A 27147-nucleotide genomic window follows, 5' to 3' on the forward strand; every position below is an offset into this window, starting at 1 on the left:
AGATGCTATTAAAGAACAGAAACATCAAACTCGGTCACGACATGTAGGAACTGAGTGGTTTGGGGTTTTTTGGATGTAACTGAGAAACACCTCTCTGCAACAGTTCAGGAAAACATCTGATTCAGTGGCAAAATGTGCTGGAATTCAAACCCCTCTTCTAATGTCACAGAATCACAGGAAGCTGCTCTGAATGCCAAGTGTCCATAGGGTCACTACAGTTCACAATCACCAGATCACCGTAGCCAGCTACACTTCATAAAGATAATGAGGAGGTAACTTCACACTAGTGGAAATTAAACATATTATTTCATCTAACTCCATACAGTCAAGCTGTAAAGAAGGGTCTGGTATGTCTTTCAATAGTACAGTCATCTCCAGTATACTAAACAGATTTAACATTTTCTGCCATCAAACTAAAAAGCTGACTATAATAGAGATTTATCAAATGTTGTGGCTTATCATCCTTACCATCTCTGCTTCACCAAAGGAAAAAGAAACCTAAAATTGAATTTAAAAAGAAAAATCACAGTTCATTCAAATCTCAGTTACAATCTGGGAAAAGAAGCATGCTTAGTTTTGAATGAGCTACAGTGAAATGTTAAATACCTCAGTTGTTTCAGGAACTCAACATCAGAGCTGCTGTTAATGAGCTTGATGAACTCCTCATAAGAAGGAGCATATGTGTAGCCTTTCTTCTGATGCTCATTCATCTGTTCTCTGTACTCCAGCTGGCTAAGTAGCATTCGGTTAATATAATCTGGATCACTCAGCAGCTCCACCACTGGTTTCAGTACTGGAGAAGAAAAATATTTGAAAACAAAATCCCTATACTGAAGAATTATGGCTGTCCTTCAAAAGAAAATTGCAGATAAAAGGCAAAAATAAATATGCAAGTTGATAAAAACCCAAAACCACTCTTCTGAACTACACAGTACATTTGAGATTGCATGCACCTTCTTGACAAAACTGTTTGCTTATTCTATTACACAAATTGATGTACATTGACAAAACTGAGGTCTATCTGGAAAATTCCAAGTGTTTTTGTTCTTTCTGCTGTATGCCTTGAAGGCTATAACATTACAGTCACTAAAAATTAAAATTAAAAGCAAACTGAATCACATAATATATTTGAGACTTCATTAATTTCTGAATTTGACTTCAGTCACAAAAAATGGTTATCAGATTAAAGTGTAGCTGATTAAGTTAAAAAGCAAAATAGAAAACCCTCCATCAAAAAACCACATCCTTAAGTCTATGGATTCTATGTATCTGAATAAAATATGAATTCATAAAATCACTAAATATACTGCCACAGAAGACTGCAAAAGTGTTCCTCTATAAAAGAATTAGAAGAATGTAATGGACAAATTGTTTTTTATCCTGAAAGGTGCTAAACAGCCCAGCATCAAGTCAGGAAAGTCAAGTAAGTATATGCTTGATTTTGAGAATACAAAGTCATAACTGGTTATCACAGAAATTACATTTCAGAATTTAAAAGACTTATACATACAATCAGGTCTGTAATTACTACTATTGTACAGGTGCAAATGATTAATCATCTCTGATCTTTGATCTACCTTTTGTTGCAAGTATTTCTGCAAGGACTATGCGCAAGCTGACAGACTGGACATCCTTTGAGGGCAGAAGACAATACACCAGAATTTGAGAACATTTTTGCAGGAATCTTACTTCTTCATCAAAGTTCCTCAAGCAAGGGTGCAGCAAAAAAGGTCTTGGTGGATCCTCCTGCCTGGGGGAGGGGGAGAGGGGAAAATGGGGTGAGAAATGAAGAAAAGAGGAAAAACATACCACTTGTATCATGGTTAGTCACTAATACATAAAATATCAAAAATCTATTATCAGGTAAGTAACGTAAGTAAAAAGATCATTTTAAACCATATATGTTTTTCAAATCTTACTAATTTTTCATAACAATGTTAAGATTCATTTCTAAATTCCTTTGTCTTGTCCACGTTTTCACCTGACAAAACAGGAATACAGTATTTTAAAACTGCTTATAAGAGAACCCAGCAAGTGGGAGGAAGAAAGTTTCTCTGAATAAAAAGCAATTGTTCCATCATTGAACTTGAGTGAAACCTTGTCCGGTTTTTCAGAAGGATTAATAAGACAAACTCAATAAGCAAACACATTCTTGTAGAGCAAACTAATTATAGACCTGAACCTTTAAGCAGAGGATTTGAGATCAGATCTAGTTTGAGAAACAGGCCTACCTGTTAAGATACTGAAGTTACCACCTTCCCTTTGTTTCTGGCAAATAAATCTCCCAGTACATAACTGGCCTCTTTGACCCGACTTCTACCAGAACAGCAGTTTTCAACTTGCCACCTGCAGGCTACATGAAATTGGTCTGTGCAAGACACCTATATAGTAACAGACTTGGTATTATCAGCCATCTACATTGTAAGTGGAAAACCAATTTAGGAAAAGATTATAAAAGCCCACCCACCGATTTAGAAAAAGAGGGTGGCATCATGATGGCAAACAGGGAGAGGTGAATTGACTCTCAAAAGCCAAAGAAACTAGGCCAGACAAGTCTGCTCAGGAGTTCAGCAAGTGAGAACCAACCATACTGTTATAGTATCAGGAGGCAATAAAGCATGAAACTGGAAACCATGAAACTGTAGGGGCTTAGTGTGTGTGTGTGTGTGTGTGTGTGTGTGTGTGTGTGTGTGTGTGTGTGTGTGCGCGTGCAACCCTACCCTTGGGGCAATACCCCTGTGGGCAGCAGCTCACCCCAGAGCGCATGAGAGGCCCTGGGCTTCAGGCTGTGCTCAGTCTAATAGGTCTGAACCTCCCTCTTCCAAGTCCCACCCAAGTAGCCCCTTGGCCAAATCACAGATTTGGTGCACCAGCTCTTGGCCAAATCAAGTGACAACACTGGCTTGGATCTGAGCATCTTGGGCATGCAGAGTTCACAGAGCCATTCAGAGAAGAAATTGCCTCAAGCCAAGTCTTCTGATCAGCAAGCCCAAGCCAGCATATGGTCATGTTTCATACTAATAAATCACTAGAGATTAAAAATAAATCAAGAAAAAAAAAAACAACAAAATACACCAAACACCACCACCACTAAATAATCAACTAGGGAAAAAAGCCACAGTTTTCCTCCATCAGACTAAATGCTTCAGAGTCAGGGTCCATCTTGCTGCTTTTGATGGAGTCAGATTCTTGCCTGTGGCTAGATCTGGTTCAGCATCGTGAAGGAGCAGGAGAATACTCTCAGCCGGAATCACGATGAGCCTGCTGGGGAAGGCACTGTAGCAGTTTAACCCACATTCACTATTACCCACTCATGAACTGTAAGAATTGTGCAAGCTGGATACTAACGGATGGAGGAAATCCAAATTTCTTTCTGGTTTCACTTCATACTTAGTGAAAGAATTGGGTTCCTAACGAAAGGAAGTAAATCAGGCCTGGAGTTAGGACGGGTATAAGTGTGCTATATTAAATAGTAACATATCATACTAATATACTCCTTCTCCTGCCACCAAACAAGTGAATAGGTCCTCCCTGCTCCTGGCAATCATACTAAGTACATTATGGGAAGATGGCAAGGCACAGTCTTTCAGAGATAACAGTGAAGGGGTGGTTGTGCCTCTGCTGCAGCATGAAGCACTGGGTGGGCACTGCGCACCACTGAACATGCACAGCAATGTGCTGGTGGATGAGCAATCCCATGACAGCAGAGTCTGTGTTGCTTTGCAGACTCCCTACAAACAGCTCTTCTGATCACAGCTCTGAAAGCAACAGGGAGCAAACCTCCCCTGCCTTGATGTTGTGCCCACTACTGACCAGCTCATCTCCCCACAGGTGCCAGTGGTTTTCTGGACTTCTCAGAAAAAGTTTGACTGGATGTGCCAAGGGAACATTTAGTGCAGGTCACGGTAGTACCTGTTCTTTATTCAGAAACAGCTGTAGAAGCAGAAATAAGGTGCCTTAGGAGTTTCTTCATCGCCACATTCCTGATTTATAACAGCAAGGTGACCATGCCAGTGGTTACGGGGAGACAGCATCACCTGAGAGGCACCATCCTAATTTCTGAAGGCAGCCAGGACTGGTGTTCAGTAGAAAGCTTTCAGGTGCTACAAAGGCTCAGATCTGTCACATCTCATACCCGTGCCTCCTCCCACCTGCTTCCTTCCCAGAGCTGAAGGCTGCTGTGCTGGTTTAGAGAGTCAAATGACTGTTACAGAGCCACTCCAAGCTCACTGCCTCTGCATGTGAAAAGGTGTCCCAGAATGTACACAGTCAAACCAAAAGTTTTCAGTCAGACACCACTATATTGCTGCCAGTGACAGGCAACATTGTGTGACAAATGATTTTTATCCCTCAGTCCAGGAGGGTAACAATACTCTACTAATAGCTCTAATTCTGTTCTAACAATACAAGTAATTTGTCTCAAGGTGACCCAAATTAGTTTTTAATTAATTTTCAGAACAGGAATGTAAAGACATTTGGTTTCTACTTGACTGAAGCCTCTCTTTCAGTCCCAAATTTTCTGTGTGCAAATGTGCATCATGGAGGACACTTCAACTACTACAAGCAAGGCAAATTTCAAAACAAGTCACTTGGAACAGCTTGGATGTTCTGAGGAGCAGTGACTTATGAAGATGATGTGTAGTCTTCATAATCGACCATCACAGGTGGTGACTGAGCTAGAAAAGCTATTTATCTTGTTCTGTTAGATCTTTTCTCTCTGGCAGCTGAAAACCTAGCTATTTTCTTCAGTGCATTTCCAATCCTCTTCCATACTCCAGGCATTATTCTACAGCCTACTCTAGACCTGTGTCAAACATTCCCCATCACATGCTCTCCCTAAAGGCATTCATTATTTATCCAAAACCACACATGTCCCAGGCAGACAGAAAGTCTAGGTCATTTACGCACAGTCACTTCTTAGTAGGGAAATAAAGCCTTCCTTTTCTGGACAGGTTGGTCTACCCTAAGTCAGTCACTTAGAAACACAGCCAGAAGCATACACAAAATGCTGGAAACAGGATGACTTACACTGAACATCTGGTAGCTAGCCACAAACTAACCTCTCTTAACAACTGACTCCTATGTATTAACACCAACGACAGAACAAACAGCAAAGTGGTGATTGTTTTTTTGGCCACAAACACAAAACTCCCATCTTTTTTGGACACTCTTACCTTATTTGTAAGACATCCTACATAGTGATTAGATTAAGGTATACTTCCATAACATGTGCAAAGCACAGAAAAGCCAGAATGCACATCAAACTTCACTAAACTGAAATTAGTTGCCTTTGCCTTCAGTATCTCTCTAAAAGTCTCCTGAGGAACACCAGTCTGTTTGGGACTACAAACACCCTGGAGCATTAATTGCACCTATACTATCATCCATGCAAGATAAGAAATTTCTCATAATCTTTGTCTCCATATTGTAGATATTTATTCCCCGTCAACAGCCATTATACAAAGCTTGGAGGACTTGGGCCGATGCCAGGATTTTCTGATGCACAGTCAACAGAATACAAATGGAAATTAGAACAGAATAAACAAGTAGAAAGGCAAATATTTGATTCTAATTTGCCTGATGTGCTCCTGCCTACAGTAACGCAAGGCGGGAGCAGAGCTGCATACTCTCCAGTTGACAGGCCATTTAAGCAGAGTTTCAACTTCTTCTGGAGTTATGTCCACTACCTAAGATGACATGACTCTCTAGAAGATGGGTTCTTTCAATTCTTTTCCTAGCTAAACTGTATCTAAAATGTGATCTACAAAGCAAAAGGGAAGGCACAGAACACCACCAGATTTTTATTAAAAGAACAGAGAAACAAAGTGGTCAGGAAATTCAAGTCTAAACAAGCCTTGCGTAAGAGCCGAACTGCTGGGTCAACAAGTCCTGGAGCTTTCATTGCTGTTCAGGCAAAAGAAAGGGGAGACTGAAAGCAGGAGAGCAAGCTTGGAGGGAGGCTTAACAGCTACAAAATAAATCAATATGTGAGTAAAACAGACAAGATATCCAGGCTTATATTCTCCTTTGCATTTATACATGAAGTATTACACTTCTATTTGCCTCAATATAGCCCCAGATCAGCTTGCAGGGAAAATACATTATGTGCTAACGAAAGGTCTGCACAGAAAACAGCGTCCCTTGTAACTCAGGCTTCCTCTTCACTGATACCCATCAAAAAAGAAGCACTGAGAAATAACAGAAGTATTAACACCACTGCTCAGCTTCCGAACCATGTCTGTTTAATCTCCCAGAGCAGGAGCTAAGATGTCCTGATCAGGCATATTTTCAAAGGTTGATATAAAACCTAGATCTTCAACTCTGTGAGAACAGGATCAAGAGTAAAGAAAGGTACTGCTCATTTTGCAAAGACCAACAGGAAAAGAGAAACTTAAAATCAGTGTGCATGTACGTATACAAAGCTGAGTGTTGCTGCATCTTTCCAGTGTCAATAAAGATATTAAGCACTATTAAATAACTCAAATAGTAACACAGGCATTATTCTCTCCCTATCCAGTTCTGAACATGTGTTATTAGGACTGTGTGGTTGGATTTTCCAAACAAAAGGTCACTCAGTAATTACAGAAAACTCTTAAATAAAATTGTGTGTAGATATTTTTAGAGAGAGCTTTGAAAGCCCATCCAATTATCCATAAATTCCAAGAACAACTGTGTGCAGTGAACTAATATAAATGCGGCACTCTAGCAAACATTTCCAAAACAGGAATGATACAAGCTTTGTAAACCAGGCTCATTTAATCAGCTTCAGGCAATAGAAAAATAATGGCAAGTAGCAACTTAATTCATTTGTTTCTTCTTGAACAAAAAAGACTGAAGTAATAGTGACATATATTGGTCTGTCAAGATGCAGGTAACTTCAGTGATTTAAAACTGCTACTGGACAGAACTCATGCTTTATACAGCAAGCCCACAGGTCATAGCCCTCTTCACTCCTGAGAGCTACAAAGCCAGCCTTAACCCTGCGTAAATTTCTTTTCTGTAGGTTTCATTTTACGAAAACTTTAAGCCTGCTCTGAATTTTTAAAACTACCCAATGCTATTTCATAGCATCAGAAAGCAAAGGGATTTTCTTCAACTGCCCCCTCAAAAGAGTCAAAGATCAGGCCGCAGTCTGTGAATACAGATCCATATGTAGGGCCTGCCAAACTGAATTCCCTTGTACCAGGTCTGTTCCAAGCAGTGCTTTCCTTTAGGACCAAACTGACACCTACTGTAACTATCCCTTACTCCGAGATTGCTTCATGCAATTACTGACCGTGTATTCCACTGAACACCTTCAGTATTCAGATTTTACTCTTTACTGCTGCAAACCTCTTGAGTTCATCCAGGACTTTATGGAGGAAAACAGAACAGCAGATTTGCTTTGGTACTCCTGAAGGTAAGCGGTTAAACCTTACCAGTATTACAGAAATATCATCATTTCCTTCCCATGCAATAATTACACAACTCTAAGCCAGCAATTATACCTTTTAATGACAATCCCTCATTTCCCAGGAATTCAGGACACACAGCAGTTCTGTAATGCTGAACTATCATCTATGACTGGGATTCCAGATTTCCCAATACTCATGAAGGAACTCATGGACATACCTCTTTTTATTTAGAATCTACTCTAATATCCACAGTTTTAATTAGGACTATCTGGTAACTCCCTGGATTGTTAAAGACTTGTTGCAGTTAAAATACTCTTGGTATTTGTTGTTGTGTTCATGCTCCTGATGCAACACACCATCTTTATTTTTATATAGTCTCCAACTCTCATGATGGCATCAAAGAGCTTAAAAATTAATCCTAAAAGGGGTGAAAAAATTAAAAACAAACCCCAAAGTTATCATTTACAATGTCCATGCAACTTGGGACTTTATAGGTTTGGAACTGGCAGTACCACTAGGTCAAGGGCAAACCCTCAAAATAAGTACACCGATTAGGAGACATAGAATCACAGAACCATCGAGTAGTTAGGGTTGGAAAGAACCTTAAGACCATCTAGTTCAAATCCCCCTGAAGTGGGCAAGGGCACCTTACACTAGACCATGTTGGCCAAGACTCAGTCCAACCTGGCTTTACACATGAGACATGCATGACCAGGAACTTAATGATGACAAACAAGCTAAATCTGTTCTGAAAATAGGAAAGAAACAAATAAACAAATGATATTAAAAAAAAACAAACCCCATCCACCCCCCCAAACAACAACGAAGAGGCTGTAAAAACATTAACAATAACAAGAAATTACGTAAGGTTCTTTCTCTTTAAATAAATAAACCACAAACTGTTCCTCTTAGCCTTGCTATTTCTTTAATTAGTCTTTCAAGAGGGTTTTGCAGTTGCATTTCAGTCTCAATCAGTACAACTGTGAGCTGAAGTGCACATGCAACTCAATTTAAATTACTTTCATCGGTACATTCAACACTTACCACACACTTTCATTAAACTGATTCTGAGAACTACCAGAACCACATGCGGCTTGCATCTCTTCACCTGTAATTACCCTCAGATCTCTAAGCTTCTTGACAGTGCGGGATGAAAACTGCTTGATCTATTTGAATTTTATAAGAAATAAAAGAAACAAATTTAGATCTTCACAAGTCAGCATCATAAACACACCTGAAATAGTACCTCCTAAAAAACCAAAAAGAACAAAAAAAAAAAACAAACCCACCTCTGAAAACAAACCACACCAAATCCCAAAAGCACAACAAAAAAAAGGACAAAGCCAACACCAAAATTTCCACATTTGCCATTTTTATCAAGATACATCACCAGGTGTTATAAATCGCTTTACCTAATATTTAGTGGGAAGATAACCTCTAAGGAAAAAGCATTTGACATGTCATATTGACAAAGCAAAGACCCAAAGAATGCATGAATGGCTTACAAGCTGCAGTATGGCCATAGCAGCACCAGGAGGTCCTAATGCTTATTGTGATGTCTAAGTCATACTCAATCATGAAGAGGAACCCCAAACTTCCCACAACTGCATCTTGAAAGCAATGGCAAGCTTTAGACCTGGTGTGACGGGTTTTAAAGTTAACCCATGAGTTAACTTTAAAAATGTGCTCAGACCTTATTTTTTCATTACTATTTTCCTCTCAGTACCTTCATACAGTTGTTCCCATTGCATCAAACCTCTACATTTCATGCTAATCCTCTCAATACTCCTTTCCAGAGACTGAGTGTGATAAGCAGTTCTTAGTGTTCCTGGTTTGTGGGTGGCACATGGAATTATACAAGAAAAACAAGAACTGGGGGGGGAGGTGTTCAGTAGCTATCCTGACAACTTGAATGCATCTATAGGATTAACCTAGTTAAATTTCAACTCCCTTTGCATTAATCTGCTCTTGATCAGTTTGTAGTGGCAGCACCTTTTAATATGACTAGCTCATCACATTACATATTGTAATAACAAGGAAATACAACGGGTATATCCTGTATATGCACAGGTATTCACATGGGCCAAGAAAATGAAAAACTGAGTTGTCTTCTCTCCTTACACTGACAGTAATTCACAGAAAACAAAACAAGTATTATCAAAACATGTACAATACAAACTTAAATCCCCAAATTGCGTGTTATGCTGATCACTCAAACAGCAAGTTTCCTCAGCATTTCCCTCCCTCACGCTTTCCAAAAGCTCTGAGCCCTTAAATATGGGTTCTCAATCAGCACTGGAGTAGCCTGAAGCCCCCAAGCATCCATTTAGCTACGTCATGACTTATGCTGCAACTCCGGGCGCACGGCACACACACACACACACACACACACACACACACACACACACACACAAAACCGCTTCTGATCATCCCATCAGATCATGTAGCAGTCAACTTGCCAGAAGCAGCCTGCAATACCATATATCCACATTGGAGAAACCAGTTCTTCCTCTCCCTTTGGGATCAAGGTGCCCCAGCTGTAGGTTAAAGACAAACAGAGAATGCTCACAACCACAAGATGCAGGAGGGGGAAGGAAAAATAAATAAGTAAATAAATAAAGTGTCACTGTGACCTCTTCCCACTGAGATTTGTGCAAAAAGCACTGCTGCTTGTCAGGAGGTTCAAGAAGAGGCAATGATTAACTATCTTCAAATCCCATTTGCCTACTTACTTCATGTAGGCAAATCTCATTTTTCCTATACTGCAGTTTAGAGACCACCAGCACAAGGTGTTATTTATCAGTTAATAGTTCTGATGAGGCTATTCTTAGCCCACAGTAAGCACAAGGGAACTACTACTTCCTTTCATGAGGACAGCTTCACAGAAAGACGCTTACTATTTGTTTTCATTTTGCAAGGTCCTTCTGACACCGACTGTGTATTTCATTCAAGAGAAATAGCTGCCCCTTGCTTTCAACAAACCTATCATATTACCACATCAAGTCTACATTCCTGGCATCATGTAATTCTAGCCCCTGGAAAGTACAGTGCCACCACAAACAACACTGCACCCACAAACCAACATTTCCAGCATTATACATCACCTTACTCGCAGTCCATCCTTGGTCACATAAAATGACATTGCAGTATTCAGCTTGCTTATATTATGCTTAAAGGAGCCAGAGAAAGACAGCTGAATGAGATATTAAAGAATAAAGGGATAAAAGCTGCTATAAAACAAGGCTGTCCTAATACCACCCTCTCTACCATGCAGGATGCACTTGGCTAATCCTGTTACAAATGCACTCCTGATTCTGCACAATGTAGGGGAAAAGAGCATTGGCTTGTACCAATAAATCCAAGACTGGTTTTCCTTCTCTATTTCAAACTCATAAACTAGCTAACATTGGACACAGTGAAGTATCATATTCCATTTCTATGCTGAGCTAATACTAGGAATGAAACTGTTTCCTATCTAAAATATTCTGAATTGCTACAAATTTTGTAACTGAAAAGTGACATGATCCTTTGGAGCCCAAATGGGACCTCAAGGTACATTCCAGCAATATACGCATGTCCTGGGTTCAGCAGTAGCAGTCATTTTTCTCCTTCTTGGTAGCTGGTGCAGTGCTGTGTTTTGACTACCAGCCTGGGAACAGTGCTGGCGATACCGATGTTTTCGGTTGTTGCTAAGTGATGTTTACCCTGACCAAGGACTTTGTGAGGCTCATGCTCTGCCAGGGAGGAGGGGAAGCTGTGAGGAAGCAGAGACAGGGTGCCTGACCCAGGCTAGCAAAGAGGTATTCCATAACACAGCACGTCATGCCCGGGGTGGGGGGTAACTGGGAGTTACCCAGAAGGACATGGGCTTCTGGGTGGGACTCGTTTTCTTGGCCGGTGGTATTGTATTCTCTTCCCTTGTTATTTTCCCTTATCATTGTTGTAGTTGATAGTAGTGGTGGTGATTTGTGTTGTACATTGGTTGCTGGACTGTTCTTGTCTCAACCCGTAGGAGTTGCACTCTTACGATCCTCCTCCCCATCCCTCTGGGAGCGGGGAAGGGGAGAGCCCTGGGGGGGGGGGCTCAACAATTGCTCTCAGCCTGGCACCACTCACTGGGAGTGAGTGAACAAGCTGTCTGGCTAGGGTTTAAACCACAACAACGCAAGATGAAGAAACTAGGGAGTTGTCTTGCCTACAGCTCTGTGTCACCCCAGACAGTTCTGGCCCTTATTTCACTCTGTAGAAATGTCTGGCAGGGAAACAGACCTAATGCTGCCCAGCTTCTCCCTCTAGATTCCCTGCCTGTTACTGGCTAGAGTAGAAGTGGCCTTTCTTTCATCTTATCATGCTCTCCCTCACACAGGGAAGTGCTCTTCCTCATCTGTTGGCCTTTGCTGGCCACCTGCCTTAAGCTGGTTATTACTAAGCAGAGCCTTGTGACAATTCAGAAAAGCCAGGTGGGATGCAGGAGCAAAGGGAAAGACTGCAGGACCTTTCCTCATTCTGAAAGGCTGTGGCCCGTTTTCACCTCCTCCAACATCCTGATCTATCCATCAGGTACCACAGGTTGGACCTAGTCAGTGAAAGCAGAACAGCAAAGGGATTTCTGTGGTTGATGTGCACCCAGTGACAAAACACATGATCTTCACAGTGAAGAAACATGTATCTCTCTCCTCCTGGGCACAGACAGTTTCTTTCCATTACTTTAGTGGATTTATCTGTTGTCATGCAGGAAAACTGAGACAAAGTGGCTTATGGGGCAACCCCTTCAGAGATGGTATGAGGGGTATTCAGAATTGTAAGCCACCAGATAACACACAAAATGCCCCTTGCTATCACACCACAGTATAACCTCAGCAGCAGAAACAAGATGCGGTGCTCCAATAGGCATCACAACAGGAAAGATACCCTGCTCTAATTACACTCTCTGTTGCACTATGTTTACCATCAAAAACTAACTGGATTCTTTATTACGGACACAGAGAGAAGCATATGAATGGCAATTTAAACTTACTACCATCTTTGAAATTTTGACAGAAAGCAGAGGTAGATAAAGAAAGTCTCTATGCTCCCTAAGGAAGCAGAAGGTTCTGTGTTTGAAGCATGGCAGTTGGATGTTTAACCCAGCAGGCAGGTAAACACCACACAGCCACTTGCTCACTCCCCAGCGCCACTGGGATAGGGTAGACAAAAGTAAAACTCATGGGTTGAGACAAACAGATTAATAGGACAGAAAAGGAAGTGGGAGGGAACAATAACAGAAGAATTAGAATACACAAAACAAGTGATGCACAATGCGGCTGATCACCACCCACCAACCAATACCCAGACAGCTCCCCAGCAGCAGCCCACAAGAAACCAACTTTCCCCCCAGTTTATATACTGAGCATAACACCATATGGAGTATCTCTTGGGTCAGCTGGGCTCAGCTGTCCCAGATGTGTCCCCTCACAACTTCTTGTGCATCCCCAGCCTCCTCACTGATGGGATGGTATGAGAAACTGAAAAGCTCTGGACACTGTGTAAGCACTGCTTAGCAACAACTAACATATCAGTGTTATCAACATTATTCTCATCCTAAATCGAAAACAGCACAACAGCACTATACCAGCTAGCAGGAAGAAAATTACCCCAGCTGAAACAAGGACAGAAATATGGACATTAATTGAAAACTTTCCAAGAAACTCAATATTCCATGCTAGAAGTGACATACTTAGTAGTTCTCAGTCTATAGCTTAAAATGTCAGGAGGTTATAGCACAACGAACTTCATAGCATCAGGTAATTTAGTACAAAACTCAAGTTATTCTTAAAATCAAAAATTCCTTAGAGAACAGTATCAAAGTCTTCAGCTGTGCCTCCAGGCTTATTACATGCATGCTATGATCACCCGGCAGTACTAATTCAATCTGCAGCATATGAGCACAATGTCACATTTCTGCTGACTTTGCCATAGTACATATATGGCATTTAAGCCTCCTCTTTATGCAATTTCCATAAAGCTTCCTGGAGTTTTTGAGCAAGTTAGCATGAACAGCATGCAGTGCATGTAAACCAGTCAATGGATATAGCTTCAACCTATACAAAATGTGCAGTTGCAGCTGTGGGGTTTTTAACCCACGATCCCATTGATTCTTGATAGGATTTTTTTTCATTACCATACTAATGCAGCCTGCCTTATCCAGCACTAAGGTACATTTACCATTCCAAAGTGAAAAAGCTAACTGGAATATAGCCAAGAGAATTTATTTTAGCTCTATATACTGGAAATAACAATCCAACAATGACCTACATGAAGTGGTCATAATTCTCAGTAATTAAGAAACCTCATCAAGAATCAGCCTTAATATTAATAATTCTGCAATTGTAGATCCTGTGTCCCCAGCTTCAAGCAGGAAAAAATTTTCACTTAAAAAAACCAAAACAATAACACCCCACCAAACATCCTCCTCTTTTAGCTGTTCAAATCAAACCTTTCCCAAAAGCAGGTGCTTTACTATGATGAAGGGCAAGTGCAAGCACAATGTTTAAAAATCAGGAGCACACATAGGAGGTTTACCTGACCAAGAGATTTCTACCACATTCCAGAGCTGAAAGAAAGTAATTATCTGGAATCCAATGCAAGATATACTGCAATATGCACACACCTTCTTTTCTTCTTTGCTTGGATGTAACCACCCTTTGATTTCTTTTTTGTCTTTATTTCCTACACATTAGTTTACATAAAGCTAGTATATCCCAGAAATACATTAACCCTATCTTCTGCTCCAGAACAGAAGTAAGTGTGAATGGCAATACACAAGACTGGTCACTGACAGAAAATAGTTTATCTTTTTTCTCTGAAAGAGTGTTAAAAATATGTGTATCTAACTGCAGGCAGAACAACTTCATAACGTAAGATGTATAGTCTAAATCTGAATGAGCAGAGTGTGTTTCAATTAGGATAACTAAAACGCAGGTAAGTGTAGACATAAGCCCAAATTCCATGCGCAATTACACAAACTGTTCATTCAGATGTGGGAATTGCATAGGCTAAGAGTTCTCACTTGCAATTAGAATTTGAGCACAACTCTAGTATTTAGTGGACAGCTGACCTTTTTAAGCGGACAAAGAGAGCCTTGCCAAAAAGGAAATTCATGTAATTAGCAAGATAAGCTGAACAGAGAAAGAAAATCCATCCAACATTTTTTTCCAGTAGAAAAATCTTGTTATTGCAGGACAGGCCACTTACAGAAACCATAAGGCTTTGCCTCCTGGGGCTAGAAGAAATAGGAAACTGAATTGAATTAACCTTGGTGCTATTTTGGGAAAGGTGCAAATAACTACCTTCTTGTCTGTTGACTGCTCTGACAGCGCTTCTCCTTTCCCTTGCAGGTTCACGCTACTTGCAGGAACTGCTCACACACAGCCCACCTCCTACTGTGAGCAAAGGATTCAAGGATGAAATGGAAACAGAGGTGAATCTGAACTCTGAGAAAAAGGAAGAAAAGCATTTCCTTCCAGAGGTCTTACAGATGCCCTGAAGCCTTCTTGATCTCTAAAACTGGTAATAAGCTTGAACTGTTTTATCAGTTGCCTACAAAAGCATTACACTTTTCATTACTTTGACATAATACATCTGAAAGCATAGCAACAAGCAGAAAATGCCAATGCAATGCAGGTTTGTTTTTACCTGGCGTTGGCTCCTTTAAGGTCACAGAAGTGTGAGAGTAAAGCTTTCACTACATCATTGCAGACAACTTTAACTACATCAATGTGACTCAGCCTCTGTCGCAGCTGTTTGGCAATCTCCCAGAAGTCTTCAGATAGCAGCTGGTACAGTTGCCCTTCATCTCTGCTGAGTTGCCCATACCAGGACAGGATGTAATCTCTATAGCTGTAGTCAAACACTGAAAGGAAAACAAAACAATACATAGCAAAAACTGCAAAATGGGAAGGCACACCAAGACAGGAAAAACATATTCCTCCACATTGCCTCTCAAAGCTTAGATGGGTAATAGGTTTCGTATAGTCTTCTTTGAGTTTTAAATTCTTGCCACAGAAAGTAAGGGTGGCAAAGTTACAGAAACCTGCACCTAACAGGTTACTGAAGGTCACTTTGCAAAGCAAAGCCTGTAAGTGGATTTGCTCAGTCAGGTTACTTGCTACAGACAAACCTCGAACTAATACCTGTCTCTCAGAAGTGAATTTGGTTATACGAACTATCATATAATATGTGTATAGGATGTTGCAGACTGAAACCAGACTTCTTTACATATGAATTCAACAGTCCTCACTCCAAAGTCATAGTGAGAAGGCGAGGTGGAAAGATTTTTAGATTTCAAAAGACATACACAGTACAGAACAACACTGAAGAAAGTACGTTATAGGATCAGAATAGTTAAGAGATAGGAAAGAACAAGTAGATTAGCGAGACAGCATGAACTTCAAAAATTACAAGGTATTCCAAACCATATCTACAAGCAACAACCAAGGTTACTGTAATTGGAAGTGCAATGGCAACACCATCTTCTACCATTCTGACTTTTCTTTTTGACAGCTTTTGTGTGACAACAGTTTTACTTGGATACCAGTCCCTAGATGTCTAGGAGGAAGTAGGACGTGTTCAGTGAGCACGTATGAGCCATGTTTAGCAGTTACAACAAGACAGGGAAAAAACAAGGAGCAAGTTTGCATCTACCAAAGGGTAACTGAATAAGAAGGGGGGAAAATAAGTCATATGCCTGATAATCTGAACAGCTTCTTTACCAAACACCCTGATTTCAGACTTTTAATATCGAAAGTACATCTAATTTGTCAGTGTAAGCCTAAGGTGTAAAGTAATCACGTCACTCCACTACTTTTTACTTTCCACTTCAATAAAAGTTGTTTGTTTGGCAGTTTAATAAACTATAAAATGCTCCTTGACATTGTGATAGTGAACTAATAACATCCTAACAGCAGAACAACTTAAGTTAAATACTTCTGCCTGTCTGAAGTATTGGCAGACCTTATCCAACAGCATCCCGTTAAAAACATTTCAAAAGAAAAGGCTAAAATTGATAAAAGTTTCTAGCAAATACTTCATAAATCATCTCCCTCAGGTTTATAAAGAAACTGAGTTGCTCCACTGAATGGGCTGAAATATATAGTTAAGATCCTCTGGCTAAGTCATTTCAAGGCTTTTTAATTGATTACTCAGAGAAACATTTCCATAAATAAATAAAAGTTTGGATTCTTTTTTTCTAATCCAAGAGGAAAAAATATGTGCAGAACCATACTGCAGGCTGGGAACTTCCCATATTGAAACATATCTGTTTTCATTACTTTTCTAAGACAGAAGAAATAGCATTTCATTGAAAACTCTCACTCACAAATACTACAAAGTTATAAAAGCAGTTCCAAAAGGTAATGGTCTTCTGATAAGCAAGCTGAGGAATAATCCCTCAATACACCAAAGGACAACTGGGACCATCATGTTAAAAACTGAAGTATATTACTTATCTCAAGTCTCCTATCACAATACACATTTTAAACAGCTTTCCACATCTGTCCCCATGTTCTTCTGCAACCACCTTTTTGTTATAGCTTGATTACTCTCTTCTGTTGCATTACCTGAATTGCTGCAGAAAGCCAATCACAGCATAGACTCTTCCTTTTCCTCTGCTCTGCAAGAGACCCATAATTTCTCAAGCTTATTCAAAACAAACTGCATTGCAGTATTTGTTATCACCATCACAGACAATGACTTTTTTCAGATTTTCCCACAGACACACTCTCTATCCTTTGCAAAGGTGCAAAGTAGCATAGTTCTTCGGCATCTTTTGCCTAAGAAGACAAATCATGGTAGAGTGGTGGCTCCTACAGGCATCTATCAGACAGAACTCTACAAAACAAGAGTACAAGAGTGAAACATGTATCTCAGTCCCTTAGACTATACTCCCTTTCAGAGCATGTATCTTTTCACACTGACCCTTAATTTAACTGTAATGTTAAGCAGCTCCTCTACAAATTGAGCTCAGTTCCTAGCTCACTCCATCATCAACCATCAATGTTAAGTCTCTGTGTTCTGGTAAAGCACAGCATTCAAGTATAAGCTAATGCTACTTAGCAAAATATTATGAGACTACAACTTTGGAAACTTTACTGTATTCCCATTTGAAATACCTGAAGCAAGATTTATTACATTGGGAAGATTCCTGCTCAGACACAGCAAGATGATTGCATGGTGGTTCATCTAGATATATCAACGTGAAAGAGCCACAAAATCTAGTGGCAACATCAAACTAAGCACAAAAGATAACCAACCATTACCAAAACTTAAGCCATGCAAGTCCAAAATACTTCACTTATGTTTCTGCCAGTTACAATCTTTCAAGACCTTAAATGAGCATCTCCACTTTAAACCGTATTTTCCTGCACCTACCTTCTATAGTTCTCTTCCTTTACAAGTTTTCTATAGTTTCCTTGTTGCTTCTGAGCCTTGTTGCCGTTCCTGCACCACAACAGTCTAGTCTAACCACGCTGTTCTGTATATAATTTGGGGTACTACAGACCCCAGAATTTATGCCCAAATGAGCAATGAGACAGCTTTTAGACTTTAAAAACAACAAAATCCAAGAAGGATATCAGCCACAGATACTAACAGCAGTCTGTGCTGGGGTAAGAATCGCCTCATCCCTATGCGTCATCCTAGCCATGACGTGCTGTTGCTGCTTTAGTTTCATTCCTATTGATACAGCTGGTGCCTCTTTCTGCACTCTAAAGAAATGCAAGACTTTTACAGAGCACAGCTTGCTTCCTTTCAGAGAAGGAAACTTCTCATCCATCTCCTCTCATTATTTTCACACTGCATGCTCTCTAAAACATTGAAAACAACTGCGCAGATGACAAAAAAGGAATAAAAAGAAAGGAATAAAAAAAAGAGCACACTTTCAGGGCAATACCTTACTACCACTAACTCACCCAAAAGAGAAGAATTTTGTTTCAGTTTGATTGAATCAAATGCAGTGTCAGCAAAGAATCTGCTAGGTTTTCTAAATTAGTTCCGAAGATCCAAGCCCCCAGTTGTTAAAATCTGACTGAAAGTCATTCCCATGTGAACATGAAGTTCAGCCTCTTCAACTACTCTTTCTAAAAACTGTAAACTAAAAGACTGTTAGGAGTAGAGACAGAAGAAGACACCCCTTAGACCCTTCCTTCATTCCTAACCCCATGCAAGTCTACAGTAACTGCTATCTCCTCTTCTACTTTCATTCATCCCAAGGTTCAGCAGCACAAGAGCCAGGCAGTCAGACTGGCTTCAAATCTGCAGTCTGCAGAGCTTCATGTTAGTTTTCACACTGCGAGGATTCATCACCCAGCTTTACAGAAAACAACATAGAAATCTGAATAAAAAGGACTAATTGCCTACCCATTTTCTCAAAGCACCATTAAAAAACAGACCAAAAATATTCTTCCTATGCAGATTTCCACGTTTCAAACAAGAAACAAATCTCCTTTCCCAAAAGCACTGGAGAGACTGCAACATTACATGAAGTTATGGTCAGATCCAAAACTCTCCTGTGACTGTATGAGCAACAGAGGAGGAGGTATAGATATAACACTGGCTTGAGTTATCCTACAATAGCAAGTATCAAAATCTGTAAAACACAAATGCAACATTAATATGAAATGGTTTAAGATCCTGCATCAGGAATAGTTCCACACTGTTCAGTTTATTTTTATTAAATATTTTTTGACATTTGCTTCTTAGTAATTCTAATGAATGTGCAGAAAAAAGATGGAAATTTCTAAGGATACAAACAACAGAGAGAAATGTGTTACAAAGGTCTAGGAAATGCATTTAAAAAAATAAATAAAAAAATCTGTCTGAATAGTTTTGCCCATGTACCCTTTGCCAAAAATCCTCAGCTCCAAGAGTTTGAATCCCAGTAGCAAAGAGAACATGAATTCAGATTAAGTCTTGCTCATATTTTGGACCCTAACAACTAATTTTTTGAGAGCTGTGGCAAAAAAATATATATGTACAGCTTCTCAAATAGGGAGCTGCAGAAGCTACTGCAACTTTTTTTCCCCTAAATGTCAATGTGTGGATCATCAGTTGGGAAATCAGACTGGGAAAAAACTCCTTCTGTGCACTACTGCCTAACAGTTCTTTTAAGGGGCCAACAAGAACACAGACATGAAAGATTCAATCCATGGGTACAATCTAATTAAATTCCCAAAATACTTCCAGCAAGGTCAACTCAACACAGGGTTGAAGGAAGATAAGCCACTGTGAAAGAAGAGATGACACTCTGGCATGAAATATTTTAATAGCCAAGAAACAAGGGTTATGAATGAATTGTTTTCACAGTAAAAGTATTTCACCAGTGGATTTCTGCTGGGATTTGTGCTAAGGCGTGTGCTGTTTTACTTACACACATAAATGATCCAGTAAAGCAGGTAAGTAATATGGAAACCAAGTTTCTTGGCACTACTAAAACAGCAGAAACAAAGACTGGCTGTAAAGAATAACAGACCACAGGACATGGGGCAATAAAAACAGAAGATGAAATTCAGTTCTTGGGGGCCTGGCTGCACACATGGAGGGTATGTTTACTGACAGCTACAGCCCTCAGCCCAAACAACAGCAGCACAAGGCTGACTGACCAGAGGCTCTCTTCAGAGACATGTTCCTAAACTACCATATGATATGGGCTGAAAACATAAAGTTACCAGATAAGCAACAGGAAGTATTAAAAGGTTAAAAGTATTTATAAAGTGGATTGTCTTTTCTTTGTCTAAAATGAATGAAGGGCAAGTAAGAATAAAATCAACCCATCAAAAGAAAGCATGAGATGTACTGAAAAAACACATTTCAGTGTTAGTCACTCAAGTACTACTGCCTAAAAAAGGGATTCAAGCATTTACAACTAAAAGGCCTTCTCTTTCTGCCATGCTAAACAATGAAAATCTTGTAACATTACACTTGTTCTGATTTTGAGCATAGATTTCATAAAACACACCACACACTAGCAGGGCTAATTCACAGCTTTCCCTGTATCTACAGCTTATGTAAGTATGCTTTAATTAAGAATGAAGCACCATCCTTTTATACCGCTGTTGTCACTGTGAGATAAGAAGGAAGTTTAGAACTGAGCTGTAAACCAACATAAACTGAAGTTCCTTCTTAGCAACACTTAGTGATCAATATTGTAGAAGAACAATTCCCAACAACTTTGTTACCTTGGCTTTGGCAAGATGAGAAGGTATCTCACGCACAGCATCTACTCTCAGCCAATGTCCATCACAGGAAAACTAATCTAAGCACCTTAATATTCTTAAGTCTGTTTCAATAAGACCAAGGGTTGAAATGGAAAAATGCATGACTTGTTCAGTTAAAACTAAGGTTGATCACTGATACCTATCCTTCCAACTACATTAACAGGCTATGATGAAAACATCAGGAAAAAGGCAGTAAAGCAAGTGACAGTTTGTCAAGCGAGACACCTCACAGAACCTCAGAAGAGACACTCTAAACCCAGAGAAAAAAGTCCACACAGACTGGCTGTAACAACAGCAAATGCATGCACGACTAACAATCAACAGTCTATTCTTGAGGGGTGCAAGACAGTTACCAATTAATAGTAAACCTCAGGCAAATTTAATTACATAGATGATGAAAAACAGGTAAAGAAATCAGAATTAACCAAAGGGCTGTCTCTTCATAACCAGCAATAGCATTTCCAAAATTAGATGATGCTGGCTCCTTCCAAAATGTTATACTTACATCTGTAAGGCAATATAAAGAGAAGTAAAACCTGAACAAAAAACCACTGCAAAACCTCATCAGTTGTGATAATCTGATAGCACCTATTCAAAACCTCAAGTGGTGGTAGGAGTCTGAATTGGTCCCTCAAGATTAAAACGTCAGGACATCCGAAAGTCTCCCAACTAAATGAATTAGGCTTTTTAAAGCATTTTGTTGAACAGCATATTACATCTAGACAGCAAGAAGTTGCCAAAAATTCCTGGGATTTACAAACACTTTAATCTTCATCACTGTAAAACTGGAAACAGAAACACAGACAGTATTTTTTATATCATTATTAATAATGTTTTACGTAACCACAAACTTGTTAAAAGTTAAAAAAAGCATTCAGACTATCAAGACAATTACAAGTTTCAGAACCATAACAGGGCAAGAAATGTGCCCTGTCTATTCACAGACAGACTGATCACATTAATAAGCTATAGTAAAATGTTTCTTTTGGGATTCACAGTATCTGAAATTCAGGATGACTCAGATACCTTCCAAAACCAAAATGCTTAAGTCTACACGGCATAGGTGAAAAGTACAGTCTCATCCCTGTCAAACTGCACTTTTTTCCTTTTTTTGTCTTTTTTTTTCCCACAACTGGAGAAGTTGGCTTCATCATGTAGGCCTGGAAGAAATACAATGAAATCTGACAAGTTTGCTCTCCAAAATTCAGAGTGAGAATGGAGGGTAAAAGCTACTCTGAAAATAAATAACAGAAAGGTAAGTAAAACAACAGAAGGTCCCCAACTCCAACAGCATAAATCACTTAAATACTGGTAACTTTCAGCATTACTGAGTAAGGATGGACTCATGCAACCAACCTAACGATCTGCAGAATGATACTTTAGATGAAGACAGCTCCCATATTTTTTACAGGCACATGAGTTGCTCCTGTGTGCAAGTAACGAGGGATGTGTAACAACTATCTTTCCCCTAGTATTCCACAATACCTGTTGTCTGCCTCCAAATAACCCCACTACCTCTGATTCTGTGCTGATTATGTCAAGGCTTCATTTCAGATTCCAAGGATGATTATCCAAATGTGAGAGAATACAGCAAATGTGAGAGAATACAGCAAATAATTTGTCTGGGCTTGTTTCATACATGTAATGTTTAGACTTTACTATCCTTTTCACATCATAAGGATTCTTATAGTCTGACTGATTCCAGACAAAAATGCTGCCTAAAACCAAGTTATGATACGTTATAATAGTTCACCTTCACAGAAACATGACATAGTAGGTATTCTAACGTATTTTAGCTACATATCCTGCTAACAGCTACTCATAAAAATAACTTTAAAAATTCCCCAGAATTTTTCATAATACAACCAACCTGTTTAAAGCAATGATAATTTTAAAGTATACTCTCCAGATTGAGGGGGGAAGGGAAAGAAAAAAACCACCCCAAACAGTACTGCAAAGAAATCATAATGAAAAATTATTCAAAATTAGGTAAAATATTTACAGAAGGCTGGACTGGCATTACATTTTAGATATATATACTTTAAAAGCTACAATACACAACCCTTCTTATGAGCTTTCTTTTGTTAATATACTAGCTAGGTTTCCACCCCCAGCATCATCTTTATGTTCCAACCTCGCATAAACTTTGAACCAAAGATTTTTACTTGTTACTTCAACTCTGACACTATCCCAGGTCCTATACTACTTGTATTACCAGGAGTCAGTTGAAAACAAAGTGTGCAGAAGCAGCTGTTATTCTTTATTTTTAAAGCTGCAAATAAAACATTTTAAATACATATGATCATAGTTCGCATTTTACAATCCAAAGTCCAGTGACTGTACTGGTGATCCACAGATTTCATAGACTGTATTAGCCAGAAATACAAATGTTGATTTTTAGATCCAGTTTTCACAGCAAGAACTAAACTGAATGAGAAGACTGCGTGCAAGAGTCTGTAAGATTTATCAGTTCAGGAAAATCCAACCGAGAACCTTTTAAGCGTTACCCTTTAGTTTTGTGCATAAGTATTATGAACTCTATTTTAATATATTTCTGGAACAAACAAACAAACAAAACAGCCACTAAAATTACAAGGTATCTGCTAAATTACAAAAACAATACCACATTACCTACTACAGTAGGCCTCTTCTGAAGACCAAGACCTTGTACTTTTATATCAAGGAAGAAATCAGGGTCATATTCTAAAATCCTGGAATATTGTGCAGTCATGGTTTGTTAAGAGGACAGGAGATACTCAGAGTCTAATGCTCTTCTGTCTGAGTTAAGACTCACCTTCTTTCAGTGCTTTATCCATGTTGTGAGAAATGACCACTCTCCTTAACTGGACTGAATCATGGGAGCTTCCAGACCAATTACTCTGAAATTTGAAGAGAATATTCGTAAGAGGAAGGAATAAACCAAAAGACAGAAGGAATAAAAATACAAAAATTGTAGCCTCATACAGATAAAACAGATGAGTGTCAGTTGCCTGTAAGGTTATTATATATTGTTCATTAAGCACATATTTGCACCCATTGTTGCATATTGTACTTTGTACAACTTGCCAAATTATCTTAAGGTTGGGGGTTTTTGGCAGAAGGGAGCTGCATTTGTTTGCAATTCAATGCACTAGGAACAGGTCATGCATTTAATAAAACAACTGGAACTACCCTAAAATCCAAATAAAGCTGTTCAGACTCCCATCTAACACACAGCATTACCATGGACACTTGCCAGGCCTTGAGTGCCCCTCCTTCCACGCACAGTTAATTTGTCCCAGTTTTTGCGTGAATGCAGCAATACTCCCTCGACTTCTTCCAGTCACTACTCTTAAGACCATATAGCTGTGGTATTGCAGCTGTTTTCTTCCCCCCTCAATATTACTATAAATTGCAAGAGCAGCAAGATTTCAGCCTGTTTGCCTCCATTTGCAGCCCTTCTTACTATCAACACTACAGTTAAGGAGATGCAAGAACAGAGTGTTAATCTGATTAGTAAACTGCTACAGATTTTCATTACTCCCTTTTACCTGAACACAATGCTGGTAAAGCATAAGCCATAGCCACCTGAACAGCTGCAGACGTTACTTTTGCTGTTTGGAAAAACATCTAACAACATTTGCTCTGATACACCACCTCTGACTGCTAATGTTGTTGTGCTGCCTCCATGCAAAGCTGTGTTAATGCTAGTCATACAATTACTTAAGGATTTTTCTGCATTATTTGCAGCAGGAAATTGGATGATTCATAACCACTCCAATTTAAAAAGAGACAGATTTACAGAGGCATTAAACATCCCAAATATATTTGGGGAGGGCAAAGGGATTCAGAAAGCCCTATTAAGCAATGCCACTTGGGCCTTTCTGTGAAGAAAGTGCACAAAGTCACAAACCTGACAAACTTGAGCTCAGTGTACTCCATCTTCTTTAATACTCATGCTAGCTTGGGTATCCTACAAGACTAATCCTTCTGCTAAACTGAGTCATGCCTGCATAGAGGTCAGTAACCTCAAGCTCCTAACTGTGGCATCAACAGATCTCATTTGTACTTAGTTTGCGGCAATGGGGTTTTTTTGTATGGACTGAAGCATCACTAAGCTCTCTGGTGAAGCATCAGCCAAATCACTCCTTTCAAAACTAGTTTAAACACAAGCTGAGATAAGAAAATTATAAATGTTGAACTCTTACCGTTTCCCCCTACCTGCCTCAGTTCTGCACTTCTTTACAGCAGAAGAAAAAAAAACATTAAAAAAATAAAAAAAATAAAAAAATAAATAAAAAAGGCCTTCGGAGGGGATTCATGGATACAAGCAGCTTGCTCCACATCACCACACCACATTCCAAGCTACACAATGCCACAAAGCAGGAAGTGATCCTTTTATGTTTCAATCTTGAAGACTCAATGTTAAGAAGAAGGCAGACTATTATTGCCTCAGTCAAATGCTGCCTCTTAAATAGGAAGATACAAAACTTGTGTTTCAGCTTGCAAGAATATACTTCATTGAAAGTGTCCTTTACGGTTGGTACCTTTTGACTTCCAAAAGGCACCAGCTTTTTGTTTAAAAAAATAAGATAAAATAATAACATCCATGCTATACAAGTGATCAAAAAGAACTGAAAACGTAAGAAGTGAATACCACCACTAGCAATTGTGATTTTGCTACTGCACAAATGTTATTACTGAAGGGCAAAGGAATTTTTTCCATCCTCATACAGGTATTATAGACACCACCATGAACAGCCTGTGAGAAAAGCACAAAGCTTTGTTTAAAAATAAGGTTTCAACTTTGTTTAAAAACAAATTTTCAAGAACAGATGAGAATCTAACATTTGCATAAATAATGTTTAAATATATTGAGTGATGTTGTTTGGGTTAGTTCAGGCTAAGAAGAAAAATAGTTTGGGGAGACCAAATGAGAGCATACAAAGAAGAGGAAGCCAGACTCTTCTTGCACATGCACAGGAAAATAGGCCAGGTTACAACAAAGGCAATTCCCATCACTTACAGGGCCAATCTATTTTAATTATGAGGCTGGTCAAATACCAGAATGGGAGAAGCTGTGGAGTCTCCATCCTTGGAGGTACTCAAAACTCCTGTCAACAGGAGAAAGCCCTGAGCAACCTACCTAGCTGGAGCCACCCTGAGCTGGGTGGACTAGGTGACCTCCAGATATTCCTTCCAACCTGAACTATTTTGTGATTCTTGATGATCCTTCAAGAACTGAGTTTTATTTAGTTACTAATAATGGATCAGATACTAAGTTGCCTTTTCTAAAAGCGCTTATCAACTCCTTTTCCCTTTTACTCTTTCAAACTTGCATTTAGCAGAACCAAGTCTTAAACCTTCATAGCTTAGATTTGCTTTTAAAAAAATCTGTTTCTGTGACAACAATAACAATGAATTCACTAAATAAGGAGGCACCCCTAAGTTAGATGACATACAGCAACAAACACCTGAAACCCAACAGCTCCAACCCAGTAACACAGGCTTACCAGCACCTGGAATAACAGGACTTCAGAAAACTCACAGTTCAAACTCAGATGTAACAGCTGAGAGACTGAAAAATCCAGATTTTGCTGGAAGGTTTTCTTCCTACCCCTGCCTCAAGTCAGATGGAGGGTGCATAGAGAGAACAGGTTCAGCTAGAAAGCCTAGACTGGAATGTTCTCACATTTTGATTCATGTGGCTTATCTAAAGGAAAACAGTGCTACATTTCATGAAACAGTCGGCATAACCCTGACTGAGCCCAAAGATGTTCGTGAATGGATTTTACACAGTCAAAGCTCCAGCTTCGATGCTGTTTTATACCAATTAAAATCTGGTATGTCCCCATTAGCCCTGACCTGCACTAGCACAGCAAAAAAAAAAAAAAAAAAAAAAAAACAAACAACCAAAAAACCCACCCCAAAACACAAAAATCAGGGGCTCCACTCCGTAGATTTCATTGTTAAAGAACAGCAGAAATCACACTGAAACTTAAACTTAAATAAGATAAAATGACTTGAAAGGGTAAGGGTGGAGCACATTCGGAAAGCACATGCAAAGAATGAGGTTGCTAACAGGGAGGCCTGTTTCCTGGAACAGTTCAAGTTTTCTCTAATTTTTACTTTGTTTACAGGCTGAAAAAAAAGGATGTGTGTATTTCCTGGAGATTCTCAATAATACTCATTATTTGATACTTTTGAGAACGGTCTAAAACACAGAAAACAACAGTTTGAAAGGCACGGGGGGGGGGGAACAAAACAATGCTGGTATTAAGCCCAAAATTTTCTCTTGGGTTCAATCTCCTACAGATGCAAAAATTAATGTCATTTATTGGTTTAAACAATTTAAAATCAGTTCTGAAGAAAATGTTAAAGAATAAAGAATTAAGGTGTTTCAACAACTACATTGAATAAATGGCAAAGCACAGAGAAAACAGGAGTATCTTCCACTATAAAGAAATCCATCTGCAATACTCAGTCATCAAATGCAAATCTTCAAATCTAACAGCAGAAAGCCA

The 27147-nt window shown here is 39.3% G+C and overlaps 1 protein-coding gene across 1 annotated transcript in view; it reads right to left on the reverse strand.

The window, feature by feature from the left end:
- SNX25 (sorting nexin 25) overlaps nt 1-27147 on the reverse strand; it is a 78309-nt gene that overhangs the window by 42734 nt on the left and 8428 nt on the right. The window contains exons 2-5 of the mRNA XM_057420290.1: nt 23439-23523; nt 15069-15285; nt 1578-1750; nt 607-793 (exon numbers count right to left, since the gene is read on the reverse strand). Coding sequence (XP_057276273.1) covers nt 607-793; nt 1578-1750; nt 15069-15285; nt 23439-23460 — 599 coding nt within the window. The 5' untranslated portion in view covers nt 23461-23523. The remainder of the gene's footprint in view (nt 1-606; nt 794-1577; nt 1751-15068; nt 15286-23438; nt 23524-27147) is intronic.

The sequence above is a fragment of the Pezoporus wallicus genome, unplaced genomic scaffold (genome assembly GCF_028554395.1).
Source record: "Pezoporus wallicus isolate ANWC-B61680 ecotype Strahan unplaced genomic scaffold, APGP_CSIRO_Pwel_v1 contig_5552, whole genome shotgun sequence".
NCBI lineage: Eukaryota > Metazoa > Chordata > Aves > Psittaciformes > Psittacidae > Pezoporus > Pezoporus wallicus.